At 40.8% G+C, this 17,571-nt stretch overlaps 1 protein-coding gene across 2 annotated transcripts in view; it reads right to left on the reverse strand.

The window, feature by feature from the left end:
* The window catches only part of atp11b (ATPase phospholipid transporting 11B), a 50,607-nt gene extending 40,821 nt beyond the window's left edge, over positions 1-9,786 (reverse strand). The window contains exons 1-2 of one of the 2 annotated variants that reach the window (XM_085387657.1): positions 9,454-9,786; positions 57-173 (exon numbers count right to left, since the gene is read on the reverse strand). In XM_085387657.1, coding sequence (XP_085243783.1) covers positions 57-173; positions 9,454-9,480 — 144 coding nt within the window. In that variant the 5' untranslated portion in view covers positions 9,481-9,786. The remainder of the gene's footprint in view (positions 1-56; positions 174-9,453) is intronic. The other variant, XM_085387658.1, reaches the window with a different exon arrangement.
* Between the last annotated feature and the right edge of the window lie 7,785 nt (positions 9,787-17,571).

The following is a 17,571-nucleotide window of genomic DNA, read 5'->3' on the forward strand; positions in this document are numbered from 1 at the left end:
TTTTTTTTTCCCCTTGCACTTTTGACACAAATTTTAAGATCATAATTGTAACATACCTTGGATGAGATGATTCTGTTGTCGGCAAAGCGTTGTGGTATGTAGTGGCCATTCTGGGGGAAACGGTTAGCTACGTACACTGTCCTGGTATCACTCTGATGAGGGGGGTCAAAGCCCTGAGGGAGAAAAGGGTGAGGCAGAAACACCAGACAAGTGTAAGGAAAGGTTAAAAAAAACAAAAACAAAACTGTATAGCTACCCAGATTTAAAACATCATCACTTCAACACCACACTAACTATAAAATTGCAGTTAATGATGTCATTGCAATATTATGATCTTATTTTAAACCAAGTTATTTAATACTGTTGGTGGTGTGATAAACCACTGCAAGTCTACACCGCACTAAAGTCCACCTGGGGCAACGTTTTGTTCTTCTATTCATTGTGGTTTCAGCTGCTGTATAGTTGGGAGTGTAAAGTGATTTCTCTGTGGGCTGTTATTTTGTTGAGTGCAGCACAGCTTAGTTTGGGGCTTGATAGATTTTACAGTAAGAGACAGAAAGAGAAGCAATACCAGACACGACGCTACTGTTACAGAATGTAAATACACATATCAAGAGTGAGAATATGGCAATGTGGCATTCCTTGTTTTATGATGACTGTATGTTTCCATTTAAAAGCAAATTTCTGAAAAGCCAGCCATATGCAACAAACTTGGTAAAAGTTTTAGTTTTAGTATAGAGTCAAATAGGGCTGTTCGATATAACGATATATATCGGATGACAATATAAAAACGTCCATCGTTTCATTTTACGCTATTGTTTATTTCGTGGTGTCGCAAAATAAACTGTTTACGGCAATATTTTTTCATCGTTCTGATGGTCACTGTAGTGGCTATATTAATTTAAGTTCTCTCTTTCTCTTATATTTAAGATAACCACACTACAGATGGACAAGTGCCTGTTTTTATGCACGACAGTAAAACCATCGCGTGTCCGCTTGTTTTTTTCCACGTAAACCTTTCACAATAAAGCTCAAGATCCTGTTGAGACTTTTCAAAATAAACTGAATCGCGTGAAAGAGTTTGCAGAATGTTTACGGATGAGAAGCAAAAAAAGAGCCATCAGGTGCTAAAAATATACCTTAGACTCAAACGTTAGAACAGGCTTTTCCCCGCAGCACGCTGTGTAATAAATACTTCCCAAAAAAAGAAAAAAAGAAAAAGAAAAAGGCGTCCGTTACAACTTATGTCTAAAAAATGTATCGTTTCATGCATCGGTTAAAACACTCAACTCCACGTTCATGACGCTCAGCTGGAAACACTTCGCGCAAGTCGAGCTGCCCGAGATTCACAGAATTTACAGAAAATGTTACATTCTTGTGATTTATATCGTTATCGGGACATGAGATTTTGGTCATATCGCACAGCCCTAGAGTCAAATCATTTTCACTTTTTCAGACAGTTAGACAACATAACACATTTATGAAAGCAAAACAACTTTACAAGCAATGCCATCAACTTGAATGCAGACAAGCCTTATTGCAAACAATGTGGTAAGGCATGAATAACTAGATCAGAAACAGCTGGTGTAAATCCCACTTACCATAAAGATATAGTCATCAGTGAGTGGGGGTTGAGGGACATGGGAAGGGATCTCAAGACTGGATTGTAGGTCACTGACCATTGGTATCGTAAGCCACAAACTCTGTTCAGTGAGTGGCATAGATGGTTAATTTTATTCCTCTTACAAACCATATATCTTCTCGGTTTTTGGACTGATAAGTCTTGAGATCTATTCTCAGGTGCCTTAACCCCCACTCACATCAGGTGACCTCAATAGGTCACATGATAGGGTGGGGCAAGGTGTCACAGTGGTTTGACCCGAAATCATGATGGTAATGGCCGATGCCTTTTTTCACATCTTGGCTTATGTGATGACACAACTAATAGTTGGTCAACAACCACTTCCTAAGTGACAACCTCAACTAGAGATAAATACCTTGGACTTAGAAATGAAGAAGCCTCTTAAATATGAGGAAAAACATCTTTTTTTTTTTAAAAAAACAACCTGCTTTTCAAGCTCTTTAGACTTCCATGTTGTTGTTAACTGAGAACTACACAAACACGTTCATATTGTGCACCTCAATTTTTCTGACCTGCTGTATTCTACCATGGCTGCTGCATCTGGGTTGAAGACACGAGGGTATGATCATGTTGGTTTTTACTGCCATAATAATATTTCAGTACAGAAGCTCAGAGATATCTCCCTCAGATATACAGAGGGAGATGTTGCAACAGTTCAAAAAGCTTGAAAGTCTTTGCTTCCACTTTTGACTTCTTGTCTTCCTACATTGGCACTTACGTGGCAGTATTGTATGAGTGGCGACACATATCGTTCAGGTGAGAACGATGAGGTATCGTGCTGTACCTCATCTGCTTCAGGGTTTGCTGTGTTGTGTTCAGGACAGTGCTGTGTTTGGACTCTCGGCTAGTCTGCTCATTGTTTGTGATATAAGTGGAGGATATGATTAGACAGTTTTTGATATATTTCAGACACATTGTTATAATACTGCAACAATTGTGCACCATACATTCATAATTCCCTCTGTTGCATAAACAAACTGCAGGACATCTGCATTTGAGGCCATGTTCTAATTGCAATCTGTCTCCAACATAAATCTGTCCAAAGCTAACTTCCATACTTAAATACTCTGGTTGAACTGTATATAATTACATAACAACCTTTCATGTTTTACTTGCATATTAAAATTTCACATTTAAAGCATTCCATTTCTTTTTAAAGCAGCACTTGTTGTTTAAAGTCACTTGCAAATATTTCATAAACATGCTACTTAAAACGTAGCTCTAACATATTTACATTCAGATTGAGCAATTCAAATCTCCAGCATATTCTGGCAGGTCTTTGATAGTCACTACACCCTCAACATGTAAGAAAAATAACACCAATGACAAACAAGGTGAACTTTTCAACAAGTGACATTTCTAAGATTTTCTGGCGCTGACTGGTCTGACAAACCCCACCCAACTGCTGTACACAGATGACTAAAGGAGGCGTTTCCTATTATTCACAAATGTAAGTGACGCAATATGCACACCCGACCACACAAAAAGGAATGTATCTGGGTTACGTCACTACACTCCCAGAAAGATCAACCTCTTTTCAGGGACACATGTAAACCATTAGCACTTTGTAATGTTCTCAGTCTCTTCATCTTTCTCCCATCTGACCGTCGTGAAAATGAATGCAGCACATGCAGTTCAATGACTGAATAACAGAACACCTGTTAGCCTTTAGCTCATATGACTTTGTCATACAGTAACTCAGCCAATGGGCAATGCAGGTGATGGCATCAAATCAGTTATCCACTTGTGGAAACAATATTTTCAGTATTCTTCATTTATTCTTTTTGTATTATTTGCTCACAGTAGGGCTGGGCGATATGGCCTAAAATCTATATCACGGTATAATTTGAAGCATGTGCGGTAATGATATACTGTATATCGCGATATATTCTCTTCTTCTGTATAACGTATTTTACACACTATAAAGGCACACTTAAAATCCTTTAATTTTTCTCAAAAATCGACAGTGCGCCTTATGTATGAATTCTGGTTGTGCTTATTGACCTCAAAACAGATTTTATGTAGTACACGGCACTCAAAAATGTTTTAGTACGACTTTGATAAGCTATGAAGCCGCACCGCCTGATAGATTGTCGGAGCATTACGGCTACCATAGTCAGGAGCCTTGTGGAGTAATCTGGGTCCAAAACCTCTGTCTGCTTCAGGTCCCAAAGTCAAACGAACATTGCGGCATCACTGAGAGTTAAAAACTGTCTAAATTCTTTCATCTTTATTAAAATGATCAGAATTGCTGCTTTACCAGGTGTAACAATTAAGTTTAACATTCAGGCATCCATGAAAACAGAATTTATTAAATTCAACGGAGTTAGAAGTTAGCAGGAAGTTAGCTCGCTAGCTTCCACCTAAACATGATATGCCATGTTCTGACTGAGATATCTGAAAAAATTAAAACGTACAGCTCTGCTATCACTTCCAACATAAATGAAGACAGAAAACTAAGCAGTGACGTTTGTAGGGTTACTAAAGATGGACTAGCTGGTATATAATGATGTCCTACGTAATCGCTAGCAAAACAGCTACGTTAGCATAACATTAGCACAGTGAAGCTGAAGGATGAACGCTTTTTTCCACTCGATAAAAATTAACGTGAGGGTTTCTCCTGGTTAGGGACAAATGCAATTGCATAGCAGGATGCTATACACGGACCAAACTTCAGTCAGGAGAACAACTGAGATCCAGCCACAATATGAGGTTAGTCATTGATATACTGCAACAGCACGGGAATAGAGCGGGTGCTAGAGAATTCGGCATTATTGAATCAATGGTACGGAAGTGGAGGAAGCGCAGTTTTTGGCTTTCCTCTTATTCCAAAAGTGCTTAGTCTCTTTGCTATTACTGTCGCCCAGCATAATTTGCAGATGATGTTGTTTGCAGCCGCTGCAATGCTTTCGACCAAAACAGGCGCAGCTTGATGATGACACCATCAACATGCGCTATTGTGGTAGCGTATAGTAAAAATCTCTACCGTTGGCCAAATTTATATTGTTTCTACCGTATACCATTTATACCACCAACCCCTAGCTCACAGCTTTAAAAAAATGGGCAGAGAAAAAAAGAGGGAAAATTTTCTCTCTCTCTTTTTCTGCATTTACATTTATAAAATTATATAAACATTGGTCAATTAACCACTGCAGCAACTTTAAGAAACTGTTGTTCAACAGTTATTTGATATACACAGCTCAGTAGGCATTGTTGAAAGTACACGAAGAAGCTGAATTCTGCATTGTAGTAACACCATGACCAATTAGGATTTTGAAGAAGTGGTTGCAGAATTAAGGAAAGGGCACACAGGCACTGAGCCCCAAGATGTTTTACGTGTGTGTGTTTACACATGTAAAACATGTTGGGGCTCAGTAACATAAATATCCTGAGCCCCTGGCATCCTCCGATCACAAGACAGGGAGTGCATTTCCCATTGGCTTAACGAAATCCACAGTAGATTATTTAAGTAGTCTGTAGTTTGAAGGGAAGACACCAACTTGTCTGCAAACACTCATTTACTGACGGCTGAGCAGCAGTTTAAAAAACAAAACAAAGGTCTATTTGACCGGATCATTCATGAATGAATGAATATATATATATATATATATATATATATATATATATATATATATCAGCTAAAAGGTGGATTTGTCTTAGTGAGATATTTGTCCTTTACTTCAAGTTAATGGGCAACTGGAGATTGGAAAGTATGTAGAATTAAGCATTTTGTTTTCTTGTTTGTCCCAGTAGCACTGCATTAATAAATGTCTTGGATTGGAATGAAAAAGTAGACAAATGTTTAATGATTAAATTAAACCAGTAAACCATTAACTTAATGGCTTACTGCACAAGTGTTATTTGTAGTAGTATAAAAATGCAATATGTATATTGCAACCTTTCTAGTCTTATTAGTAATGGCAAGCAACAGCTCACTGTGAATTCTTAACCAGGGATATTTTAATGTTCTCTTTTTAAAGAAAATGAAACTGCAGATGGTGAGGGGCCAAGAAGTAACTTTTGTAAGCCAAAAAATTCCCCACAGGCAGAAAAGCAACAGATGAGTCACTAAAATTAGTCAATCCTTACAGAGAGCTTAAAGCAGTTACAAATTTTAACAGTGCAAACATCATGCTTAACACACCTTTACGCAACTGCTGTGAGCAATCCAGACAACAGTTACTGGAGATTTATTCTGTTCCTATTTGTCACCCAGTTTTTCAGGCAACTGTGGAAATTGCCTGAGCACGACACGGAACTAACATTTAAGTTACCCAATCATTAATATCTTGGTGAACAATAACTACAGTTAAAATGACTGATGGCCAAATACACAAAAACCTGCGTAGCTCTAACAAACATGTTCTCATGTTAAAGAGAACATTGAGAGAAGCACCTCAGTCGATGCTTCTGCAAGTCCAGCATTACGGCTTTAACAGGATCCGTTTTCTCTATAGTTCAGCGTTAAGCTAATGACACTTCAAACAAACTGCACGTAATTGTCGACTTCCCCCATTCAGTTGCAACCTAACAACAGACCGACACCATCTTTTAGCCATCTTGACACATACCAAAGTTAAATAGATACAACTCACCGCCCTACAATTTTAGTCGCGCTGCAGTCTGCAACCACTAGTGTGACTATGGCTATGGAAATATTTTGGATTATTTACCTGATCAACAGTCCAAGGACTAAAAGATATTCTGTATTTTTGTATATGATACAGAAAAAGTTAAAATTTTGACATTTGGCACAAAGCACAAACTTGGCATTTGTGCTTAAAAATGACTAATTTTATGCTAATTCAATTCACAAGGTAGCTGCCAAAGCATTTTGTGGATCCGATGCAGCTCTGCTATATAAGATTACAGATTTCTGCAGTGCAGCAGGAAGTTTATCTAATGAAGGCTCTGCAGACATTTGTTTGGATAGACATAACATGAAGAGGTTGACTTATTTTAAAATAAAATATTCCTAAACAGTTGAACATGGTTTGTTGTTTTGAGGACCAGCGGTAATAAGCCGAACACATAAGGTGAAGTCTAGAGTGAAAAGTGCAGTAATTTATGACATTCTATTTCTATAGCACAAATGTCTGAAAACTGCTTGCCAATCTGAGAGTGGATGGATACAAGTAACAGATGAGTAACAGATACTTTTACTCCTGCTGGGTTTACTCAATTTTTAACACCACTACCAGGTGTACCTCACAATTTTGAGTTAAACACCTTCACGTAACCATATATGCATTAAATATATTTTGAACATTGTATGAAAAATGAACATTATACCACTGAAAATGAAGATAAAAGTAGGCTTATAACTAAAAACTATAAAGCTGAAATCAGCTTGTTTTAATCCATTGACTCTATACCCCCATCAATTTGAAGGCTGACAGGTAATTAGTCCCCACATAAAGCCTACAAGTCCCACAATGCCTTGGGGGAACATCCCTGAATAATGGCAACGCAACACAACCAAGGGGTCATATTACAGATTAAGTGGCACTTAATCAAACGCGATGAGCTACCGGTAAATGGAAATGTTAACAAAAAAGTGAGGTGGTTGTAAAAAGAAAAAAGAAAGGGGGGGGGGGGGGGCAATAAACAGTATGTACTCATGTACAGTGGGTACTAGTTTTAAACATAAGACTGATGACAACAGCAATACAATAAAATAAACTGCATATAAGCTAAACTGATGGACTACATCACCAAATATAAAATATTATAAAAAAATATTGTTGTACAACCCACAGCAACAGAGTAGTCAGAGCAGGGCTAGAGAGTAAGGAATGATATTTTATCATGGGTGACATAAGGATGTTTTATTGCTGCGTGTCAGTGGATTATTACAAGGGCTGCTGCAGCAATATCCAGGAAAGAGCCTGAATGAGACTCAAAAAAATGTAGGAAACTCCCATTTGCTCAATGGACTACAGATGAGTACTATAGACAGATGTTTTTTTTTTCCTTTTGCTCATTTGCGCTCTTGATAGTTGCTCTATTTTTCATGATTATATCATGATTAACGTGACTTGGTAAAGCAAGGGTAATTCATTAAATACTTTTCTCATAGTGCACTTAAACTATATACAAAACCTCAGGAAGACTTATACCAGTCTTTTTAATATCTGTCAGCAATAACATACACACTTTAAGTCTCCATAAAGACATCTAGAAAACCCAGTTCCCAGGCTTGCAAACTAGTATGTCAAAGACTTTGCTTTTTTGCTACCATTCTTCATAATTTAATTTCTGGTTTGTTTTATAGTGTAACTGAACCAAGACTGACAATGAAAACCTGTCACATCTCTCTCTCCCCCTCTCCCTTTTCATTCCACCAGAAAGAGCTGATAAATAGTATGAGTGAACAAACATCCCCATTCTACCGTCCAGCTGATATTTGGGTCAGACTAATGCCCCTCAACAAACTTTTTCATTAGGCCAGCTGTATAAGGTGCATTTTAATGACACTTTTAATTAAGCAGCCAGGTCAATTAGGCGGGATGGGTCAAATGAGCTGAGCTATCTTAAATTAGGAGGAGGCTATGTACCATTTCTAAATAGACCCCTAACTCTCTGTGGTGCTCTTAATCTCCAAAAGCAAAAAGGATTTTTTTTTAAACAGGCAAACTTGAAGCTGAGCATGACTCATAAAATTTAATAAGTGTCACTTTAACGTAACCTTAACTACAGAGAGTGCACAGTGAGCGGGGAGAGGTCAAAAACACCCCCAACACTGATTAAACTCAGTAGACATGGTGACATCAACCGTTTGTGTGTGGCTAATCTCATAATATGCAATCACTCATTCACATGGCTCTTCACCACTGGTCACGCCACTCTCATTTGCCGATCACTGAATGTGCCTCTTATCCCAACTCTGCTTAAACACAGTGAAATAACCACACAGACCTTCATGATTACAGCCACAAGCACCGTGACACTGTAGCTTTCTTCAGCCATAATTCAGAACTCGTTCTTTCTACTGTACCAAAACGGGCCACTATTGTGGTTTAACTGATGCCTTCGCCCGTCAATGCGACCGTCATGTTTGCAGACAAACAACAGGTGATTACAGCAGAAACAGGATGCGGTGTGACGAATCAAATCAGTTCAATTTCAAATAATACATACAGATATAGATCATGTAAGGAAAGCAGGGAACAAAGAAGTGGGCCGAAATAAAGTTAAAATAACACAAGCTAACGTCAATTATTACCCTCGAGTGTTGAGGCTTACGTCTTAACTAGCTCAGTTAAAGATAGTTTATTAGTCCCCTGAACAAAATTTAAATAGAACATTTGAAACTGAGCTCAGTCTAAGCGAAAGTTGTGCGTTAACACTAGATAAAAGCAAGCCAGAGACGCTTTATAACTTTGCCAAGTTTGACGTTGTTAGCCAGCTAGCTAGTGTTAAGGTAGTTAACTCTCAGGTGCATTTAGTAACGGAAATCACCCGACAGTTGTTAAAATGCTATCAAAGTTCGAACCAAACTTATACCTCAAGCTCAAATTTGAACTCAACCAATGTCCCTTGTTGAGGTCTAAACTCTTTATTACTGACAGCTAGCAGATAAGGTAATTGTTAGCTAACGTAACCTACACCTGACTGTCACTAAGGGGAAATGGAATGTTTTGAACACATCAGCAACAGCCAATTGGCTATGTTAGCTTGCTCTCTAAATAAAGTTTATTCTGCTTTCCGCGGGCTAAGCCTTACAATACGTAAGGAGACTGGCTGCTGTGGCGAACTAATAAGAGGAAAGCGGTATGTATGAAGAAGATGGAACGTGCGGTTTCATTTACCAGCTGCTGTCGTATCCACCGAATCATCCTTGCAGAATACGTTCCAAGTAGCCAGCACAGTCGCTAGCCCAGCGCTAGCAACTAGCTACTCCAACAAAACCGTCCCGAAACATAAATATTTCCCCCGAGAGGCAATCCTTCTCGGTGCATTACACGACACATTCACACGGCGCCACTGTGCTATAAGATGCATTCAATCTTTCCCATTCACGGTAATGTCCGACAAAAACAATTTCTGGTTTTAAAAGAAGTGACAGACGGCTGGCCACAGAGTCCCACCGAGCAGCGCTGCTACATCTCTCCTCTGCCACGATCACTTTTCCTCTGCCAGCAGCCTCAGCCTGTGCAGATACAGCTCTGGCTGCTCTCCGGTGGCCTTTGCACGCCCCCTGCCTGTCTGCAATTAAAAATGATAGCTAGATAGACTGACAGATACAGTAGCCGGATAGATATTTTCCATACTGTGCGGGATAGACCTCACTCCACATAGTTCATAGTGTATATAAGAATTTCAGCTGTGCTATTAAAGTGCAGATGTATGGTATAATAGGGATCGTGCAAGGTTCTCCAGGTAGCTTACTAGGCAGCTAGCGAATCTTGTATGAATTGGAGCTGGAAATTGTGTTTAGGTGCATTTGTTTTATTCTAGTGTATCTTAAATATCTTAATAGACTGTTTATTTATCATCTCCTGAAGTAAAACCTAACTACCTATGAGCTGGAAAAACTGGTCGGTTTATCTTTTATCCTTTATCTCTTTCTTCTAAAACTGCCCAACTACCAGTTGTTCCAGATTTTCTCTTGTAAGGCATCTCACATAAAGTGAGGTCATCTTAGTCCATCCATTACTTCCCCTCCCTCCTTGAATACTTGGCTGCATCCCAGTCAGTCGATAATGTATAGAGAGAAAATGATACCTAACGTGGAATGCTTGAGAATTTATGTATCTGTAAGTTTCAGGACTGCACCGTGCTCTTTGTACGTGATCGAAAGCACCAACATGATACTTCTATTGATGAAGAGTGAAGAAGAGCAAATGGCAAGTGATAATGATCCTGTGTAATCAATGTGTTCGAGCAGCTATATTTGGACCAGAACAGCTGCAGCTGCCCAAGCATTTCCTCTCCTCTGTTTCTGGCCTGCTGTCAAAAGGAAAGACGCCCATGTATTTGCATGCTTTTGCATCATCCCCAGTACCTTCACCTTTGCTCCTTAAGTGGCCAGAGTGAGTCTAATGTCTACAGCACACAGTTTATCTGATTTCTGCTGGACTTTTCATGATGGCAGTCTTACAAAAAAACAAAAAACAGACAAACTAAGCCAAAAGCCACCGATATGCATTTACCCGGGATTAAGACTGCTTTAGGTCAGCAGCATGTGAGAGTGACTGTGTGCGCAACGTCTTGCCTTTAAGGCCTCGTCATCTATCACGTACAGAGTAACCAGTGACACAAGCCCCATTGTGTGCTTTGTGTTTCTGCTCTGCATCCAGTAAAAACAGAAATGTCACTTTTTAAAAGAGCAGATTTACTCTGCAAATCCTGCAGATAATCTGCTATCTGTCTGCATGTGTGTGTGAGACTGAAGCTCAGTGTTTCTGCCCATGTGACTGCAAGGGAAATCTCTGGTTTACATTGGCTTACATAACGCCACTGCAGCAGCAACATCTGGGTGCTCCTACCTGACAGCTGGACTGGAAACAGTATGTCAGTTTTTAATGTGAGAGGCTGCCAGGGCTGTGCATATTTCAGCTGTTGAGATGAAAACATTACATTTCTAAAATGTGTCAGAGAAATTCTTTTTCCAGTTAATCTGTTGTTTGCCGAGGTTGCAAAGCAACTAAAAATAGTGATTCAAGCTCATCCTACACATGAAAGAGAAAAGAACCAATCCTTTATTTTGATTTGAATCATTTACTCTCAGGAAAATGTCTTGTGTAATCTAAGTGTACTTTTTTTACCTTAAGTTTTATGGTCAGCTGCATAGTGATCATAGACATAGAAACTGCCAGTTGAAATGTGTGTGTTGTACCTGAGACATGAGATGACTGGCCAGTGATTCATAATGCCCTCTATGTCTGTCATGGAAATGGATGGCAAGGCACCAGACATTGCTTGGCTGCCTGCCCAGCTTTGTATTGAATTCAACTTATACTGCAATCTCGCTTGCAACACAGTACTGTGGTCTAACAGGTTAATATTACTCACCATACTGCACCGTTCAAGAAACAAGTCAGTTACCTGCATGTGTGCCTCCTCACACACTGTTGGGCCACACATGTTTTACATGTGTCATGTGAGACATGTTCCAACCATGGCTGGGCTACACTGTAGAAAAGATGGCATCTTTATGTCTGCATAACATGTGGCAGTGTTTCTAGACACACATTATTTTAGAGGGGGATCCAGCACCACGTGTTGTGGTGTACGTTTACTCCATTAAAAGGAAATACTGCATGAGTTCTTTGTTAAAAGTAGATATGTGGATACAGGTACGAGGTCTTCATAATCCATTTAAGCAATAAATCAAAAATGGACAAAACTAAACTAAAAAGGCTGTCATGTAAACTGTGCAAGGAAAGAAAGCACGGGTGTTTGACCTCTGGATTTGCCTTACATTTGCGTGAGGCACACCCTGTTTTGTTTCGAAATGACTTGAGGCAATGAGAGCCTGAATTAGTAGGACAACTTAAAAACTTCCTTTCCTTTCCTTTCCTTTCCTTGTCAATGTACATTAAACTGAATTAATTCATCAGGCCTGTTTAACCATGCCCTGGATGATCCTCTTGGTAAATACACCAGCGCTAAGTGGCTTTCAATCATTACCACCACGTATCCCCAGCAGTACTAATAGGCTTAGGACAAGAACTCACTATCAGCTCAGACTCTGCTCCCTCCAAGTCCAGCTTACTTGCTCAAGTTTCGGTTACCACTTTATATGTGGGTATATTAGCATTTGTCTTGTTGCGTTAGCATGAATAAATGTCTTACTGTGAGAGAAAAAAAATGAATAATGGACTCAGGGGAGCCTAACATTGGTCGTTATGCCTCTTAGGGAGATAGAAAATGAATGGACTGGCTTTTAAAGTGGATGGCTGAATCAATACCAAATGGCCATTAGTCTTGAAAATATAAATAAATAAAACATTGCTTTCAGAATGAATACTGGCGTGAAAAAAAGGGAAATGGTTTAATTTAGTTTTCTCAATGCTGGACACTGGTCCTCGAGAGAGGCAGCAGTGGGGGAAAAAGTTAGTTGATAGTCACTGGTGGGAGGTTTTTAAATCATCTATCCAAAGGAAAGAGCTGTGGGGGAGATCTAACATGTGGTATAAGTCTCCCTCTTGAGGACAAAAGAAGGTGTTGCAAATATAAAACAGCAGTTCAGTAAACTTTAAAACAGACACTACAGTTGTTCTAAAGTACCAAAGCCATAATCTCATTCTAAGGCCCAAAACCTGAATTTTACTAATTTACTTTTCTAATTTACTGAATCATTCGGCTTTTTGAGAAAAAACTTTAAGCCCCTTTTACTCACTGGAAGACATCTTTTCCACAGTGACAAACTTTGTGATGCATAAATGAAGCCACAGGAGGTGGAAGTTAAACTGAACTACAGCACGTATATTAAAATAACACACACAGGCATACTGATGTCATTTATATGATATACGGCAGTGTGTGAATGTGTGTGTGACTGGGTGAATGACTGAATGTAGTGTAAAGTGCTTTGGGGTCCTTGGTGTGGTCCTAAGTAATGCGCTATACAAATACAGGCCATTTACCATTTTACGGCACTTCAGAGTGTGCAGCTAGCAAAGGTGTGGTTAAACCAACAATGGTTGCAAACAATGTGAGAGGCCAAGAAGATCCTAAGATCAGGTTCCAGAAGAGTCTTAAAGCTCTTCATTTTTATTATAGAACTTAGTTTACTTATGTACTTATGACTATGTTGGAGATGTGAAACTGCAACTTCTATAAGTAAATACAGGATGTGTATATATATATATATATATATATATATATATATATATATATATATATATATATATATATATATATACTACCGACCAATAACCTGCCTCAGTACTACATGGAAGCTCCTGTCAGGCATCATATCGGCTAAGATGAACAGGCACATGGGTCAATACATGAGCGGGACACAGAAAGGAATTGGCAAGAATACCAGAGGCGCAAAACACCAGCTACTGGTAGACAGAACAATCAGCCGAGACTGCAAGACCAGGCTGACCAACCTGTGCACTGCCTGGATTGATTACAAGAAGGCCTATGACTCAATGCCCCACAGCTGCATAGGCTGAAAAGAGAAAGGCTGCAACCACCAAGTACCTGCAGAGGGTCAGGCAAGTCCTGAGGAGTCAGCTGAATGGTAAGAACAAGATCCGGGCCATCAACACGTACGCCCTGCCCGTGATCAGGTACCCTGCTGGGGTAATAGGCTGGCCAAAGGAGGAGATAGAAGCCACTGACATAAAGACAAGAAAGCTCCTTACCATGCATGGAGGGTTTCACCCCAAGTCCAGCACCCTGAGGCTGTACGCTAAGCGGAAGGAAGGGGGCCGGGGACTGGTGAGTGTCAGCACCACAGTCCAGGATGAGACAAGGAACATCCAAGAATACATTGGGAAGATGGCCCCAACTGACCGAGTGCTCAGTGAATACCTCAGGCAGCAGAAACCCAAGAAAGAGGAGGGAGACGAGGAACCATCATGGAAGGACAGGCCCCTGCACAGTATGTACCACCGGCAGATAGAGGAGGTGGCTGATATCCAGAAATCCTACCAGTGGCTGGACAAAGCTGGACTGAAAGACAGCACAGAGGCACTAATCATGGCAGCACAAGAACAAGCTCTGAGCACAAGATCCATAGAGGCTGGGGTCTATCACACCAGGCAAGACCCCAGGTGCAGGCTGTGTAAAGATGCCCCAGAGACAATCCAGCACATAACAGCAGGGTGCAAGATGCTAGCAGGCAAGGCATACATGGAACGCCATAACCAAGTGGCCGGCATAGTGTACAGGAACATCTGTGCCGAGTATAACCTGGAAGTCCCGAGGTCAAAACGGGAGATGCCCCCAAGGGTGGTGGAGAATGACCGAGCTAAGATCCTGTGGGACTTCCAGATACAGACGGACAAAATGGTGGTGGCTAACCAACCGGACATAGTGGTGGTAGACAAACAGAAGAAGACGGCCATAGTGATCGATGTAGCGGTTCCGAATGACAGCAATATCAGGAAGAAGGAACACGAGAAGCTGGAGAAATACCAAGGGCTCAGAGAAGAGCTCGAGAGGATGTGTGGAGGGTGAAGGTAATGGTGGTCCCCGTGGTAATCGGAGCACTAGGTGCAGTGACTCCCAAGCTAGGCGAGTGGCTCCAGCAGATCCCGGGAATAACATCGGAGATCTCTGTCCAGAAGAGCGCAGTCCTGGGAACAGCTAAGATACTGCGCAGGACCCTCAAGCTCCCAGGCCTCTGGTAGAGGACCCGAGCTTGAAGGATAAACCGCCCGCAGGGGCGTGCTGGGTGTTTTTATATATATATATATATAAAAAAAAAACCACCCAGCACGCCCTTGCGGGCGGTTTATATATATATATACCTATGTATATATTTATATCTCTCTATATATCTATCTCTCTCTCTATATCTATCCATCTATGGTGGCATGGTTGTTAGCACTGTTGCCTCACAGCAAGATAGTCCTGAGTTCAATTCCGCCAGCAGGGTCTTTCTGTGTGGAGTTGTGCATGTTCTCTCTGTGTTTGTGTGGGTTCTCCCCGGGTACTCTGGCTTCCTCCCACAGTCCAAAGACATGCACTTTGTGGGGATAGGTTAATTGAAAACTCTAAATTGCCCATAGGTCTGAATGCGGGAGTCAATGTGAGTGCGAATGGTTGTCTGTTCCTGTGTGTTAGCCCTGCGACAGACTGGCGATCTGCCCAGGGTGTACCCCGCCTCTCACCCTATGACAGCTGGGATAGGCTCCAGCACCCCCCGCGACCCTGAAAAGGATAAGCGGAAGCGAATGGATGGATGGATGGATATATACATCCATCCCCCTAGGAAAGCTGCGACCACCAATTACCTGCAGAGGGTCTGTATAAAAGGCCCAAAAGTTCATGGAATAGTTTTATTGGTGTTTATAAGTTCATTTAATATTCAGTCTTCTGTCAGCCCACCTTCTAGTGACATCATCCGGTTAGTAAGGTGGGCAGTTTAATGTCGGATGAGCAGTGTTGGTCCGGAGGGGGTGCACTGATTCTTGGGGGATGTTATGTAAGATAAGATAAGAGATAAGATAGAACTTTATTAATCCCTCGGGTGGGTTCCTCTGGGAAATTCGATTTCCAAAAAAGCACAGCACCGACAGAAGTTACAGAGTTACAGAATATTATATATATACACACACACACACACACACACACACACATATATATAATACAGAGACAATATAAATAAAATATACGAAGGGGATAAATAGAATAAATAGGAATAAAAAATAAAAATACAAGTGAATTGCACATTTCAAGTATTGAGGTCTATTGCACTGTTGACTATTTACAAAAGTATTGCACAAGGTATTGCACAGTGAGGTGAAGAAGCACTACAGCTTAGTTGTTCCCCCCTCCTTTGTCCTCCTGTTTCCCCTCCCTCTCCCCTCCAGAGAGGAGTTAAACAGTTTGATGGCGTGTGGGACAAAGGAGTTTTTAAGTCTGTTAGTTCTTGTCTTGGGGAGAAGCAACCTGTCACTGAACAGACTCTTCTGGTTGTTAATGGCCGTGTGCAGAGGATGCCTGGCATTGTCCATAATGTCCATCAGTTTCTTTAATGTCCTTTTCTCTGCCACTGTCACCAGAGTGTCCAGCTTCATGCCGACCACAGAGCTAGCCCTCCTGATCAGTTTCTCCAGCCTGTGTGCGTAAATGACAAAAAGCCACATACACACACACACCTATGTACACCCGCTGTGTTTACAGCCCCAGAAATTGAGTGGTGATAATAAAGTGCCTCAAACGGAACCTCAAGCTCCCTTCTTCTTTCATACTCTGGGACAGTTTGGCCTTAAGTGGTGTTCTGGCCGACACACCGGGGTGACCGTAGTGCTCAAAGACTGAATCAGTGCCACAGCCATCTTTGATATCTCCACTACATTTAATTGGTCCTTCAGCTGTATCCAGAGAGAAGGCATGGGGAACAAGCCTATGATCCCTCTACTCCTCTACCCTTCGTGCTCCCCTATACACATCCAAATAAGGAAATAAGTGCAGAGTTAGAGGATATCCATCAGGAGCGCCACCTCATCCAGCAGACCCAGCAACGTATGTCATCAGATCTGGTCGAACTCAAGGCACTGCGAGCAGAAATGAGACAGTTAGTGGAAGCTGTCCAGAGCCTACAGGGCCCATCTTCTCTCCAAACCAGTAAGTTAATGCAGTCACCGCTACCGGGTGATACACCAGAGATTGAGGAGGATGATGACTGGCCTGCCCCACCACCGTGGCCAGATCCAATTGAGGAAACACCACTGCCTAGCAGTGTTGGTCAAGTTACTTGAAAAAAGTAATCAGTAACTAATTACTGATTACTTCCCCAAAAAGTAATCCCATTACTTTACTGATTACTTATGTTCAAAAGTAATTAATTACGTAGTTACTTAGTTACTTTTAAAAAACACGATTTACAACCTGAATGGGTGATAAAGCGTTAGATCTTTCAGCCCAATTCTACTTTTTCTACATAATCCATCATACAAAATGTAATCAAATGGAAAAGTCCCTTTTTAAAACTTATTTTATTAGTTTTAATCTTTTAACTTTATGCATCAAGCAAAAATTTAATTATATGCATTCTCTGACTGGAAGAATTTTTTTTTGTGTGTTTACACTCACTCTTTCAAATAGATGCAAGTAAAACACAGCAGAAAATAAATAAAGTCAAAGACTAGCGGTCCTTTTGCTCTATTTTCACCTGTAAAGCAGGAGTAGGGTAGGCGGAGGTTTACCCTGGTGCAGGTGTGCTGCAGCGGTCAGTGGAAGAATCCGCGAGTTTCTCTGTGAGTTTCCCATTACGTCGTGGCGCACTCGGTGCTTGCTTG

The sequence above is a fragment of the Rhamphochromis longiceps genome, linkage group LG17, assembly GCF_057381845.1.
Source record: "Rhamphochromis longiceps isolate RC_006_pf linkage group LG17, R_longiceps_female_GT1.1, whole genome shotgun sequence".
NCBI lineage: Eukaryota > Metazoa > Chordata > Actinopteri > Cichliformes > Cichlidae > Rhamphochromis > Rhamphochromis longiceps.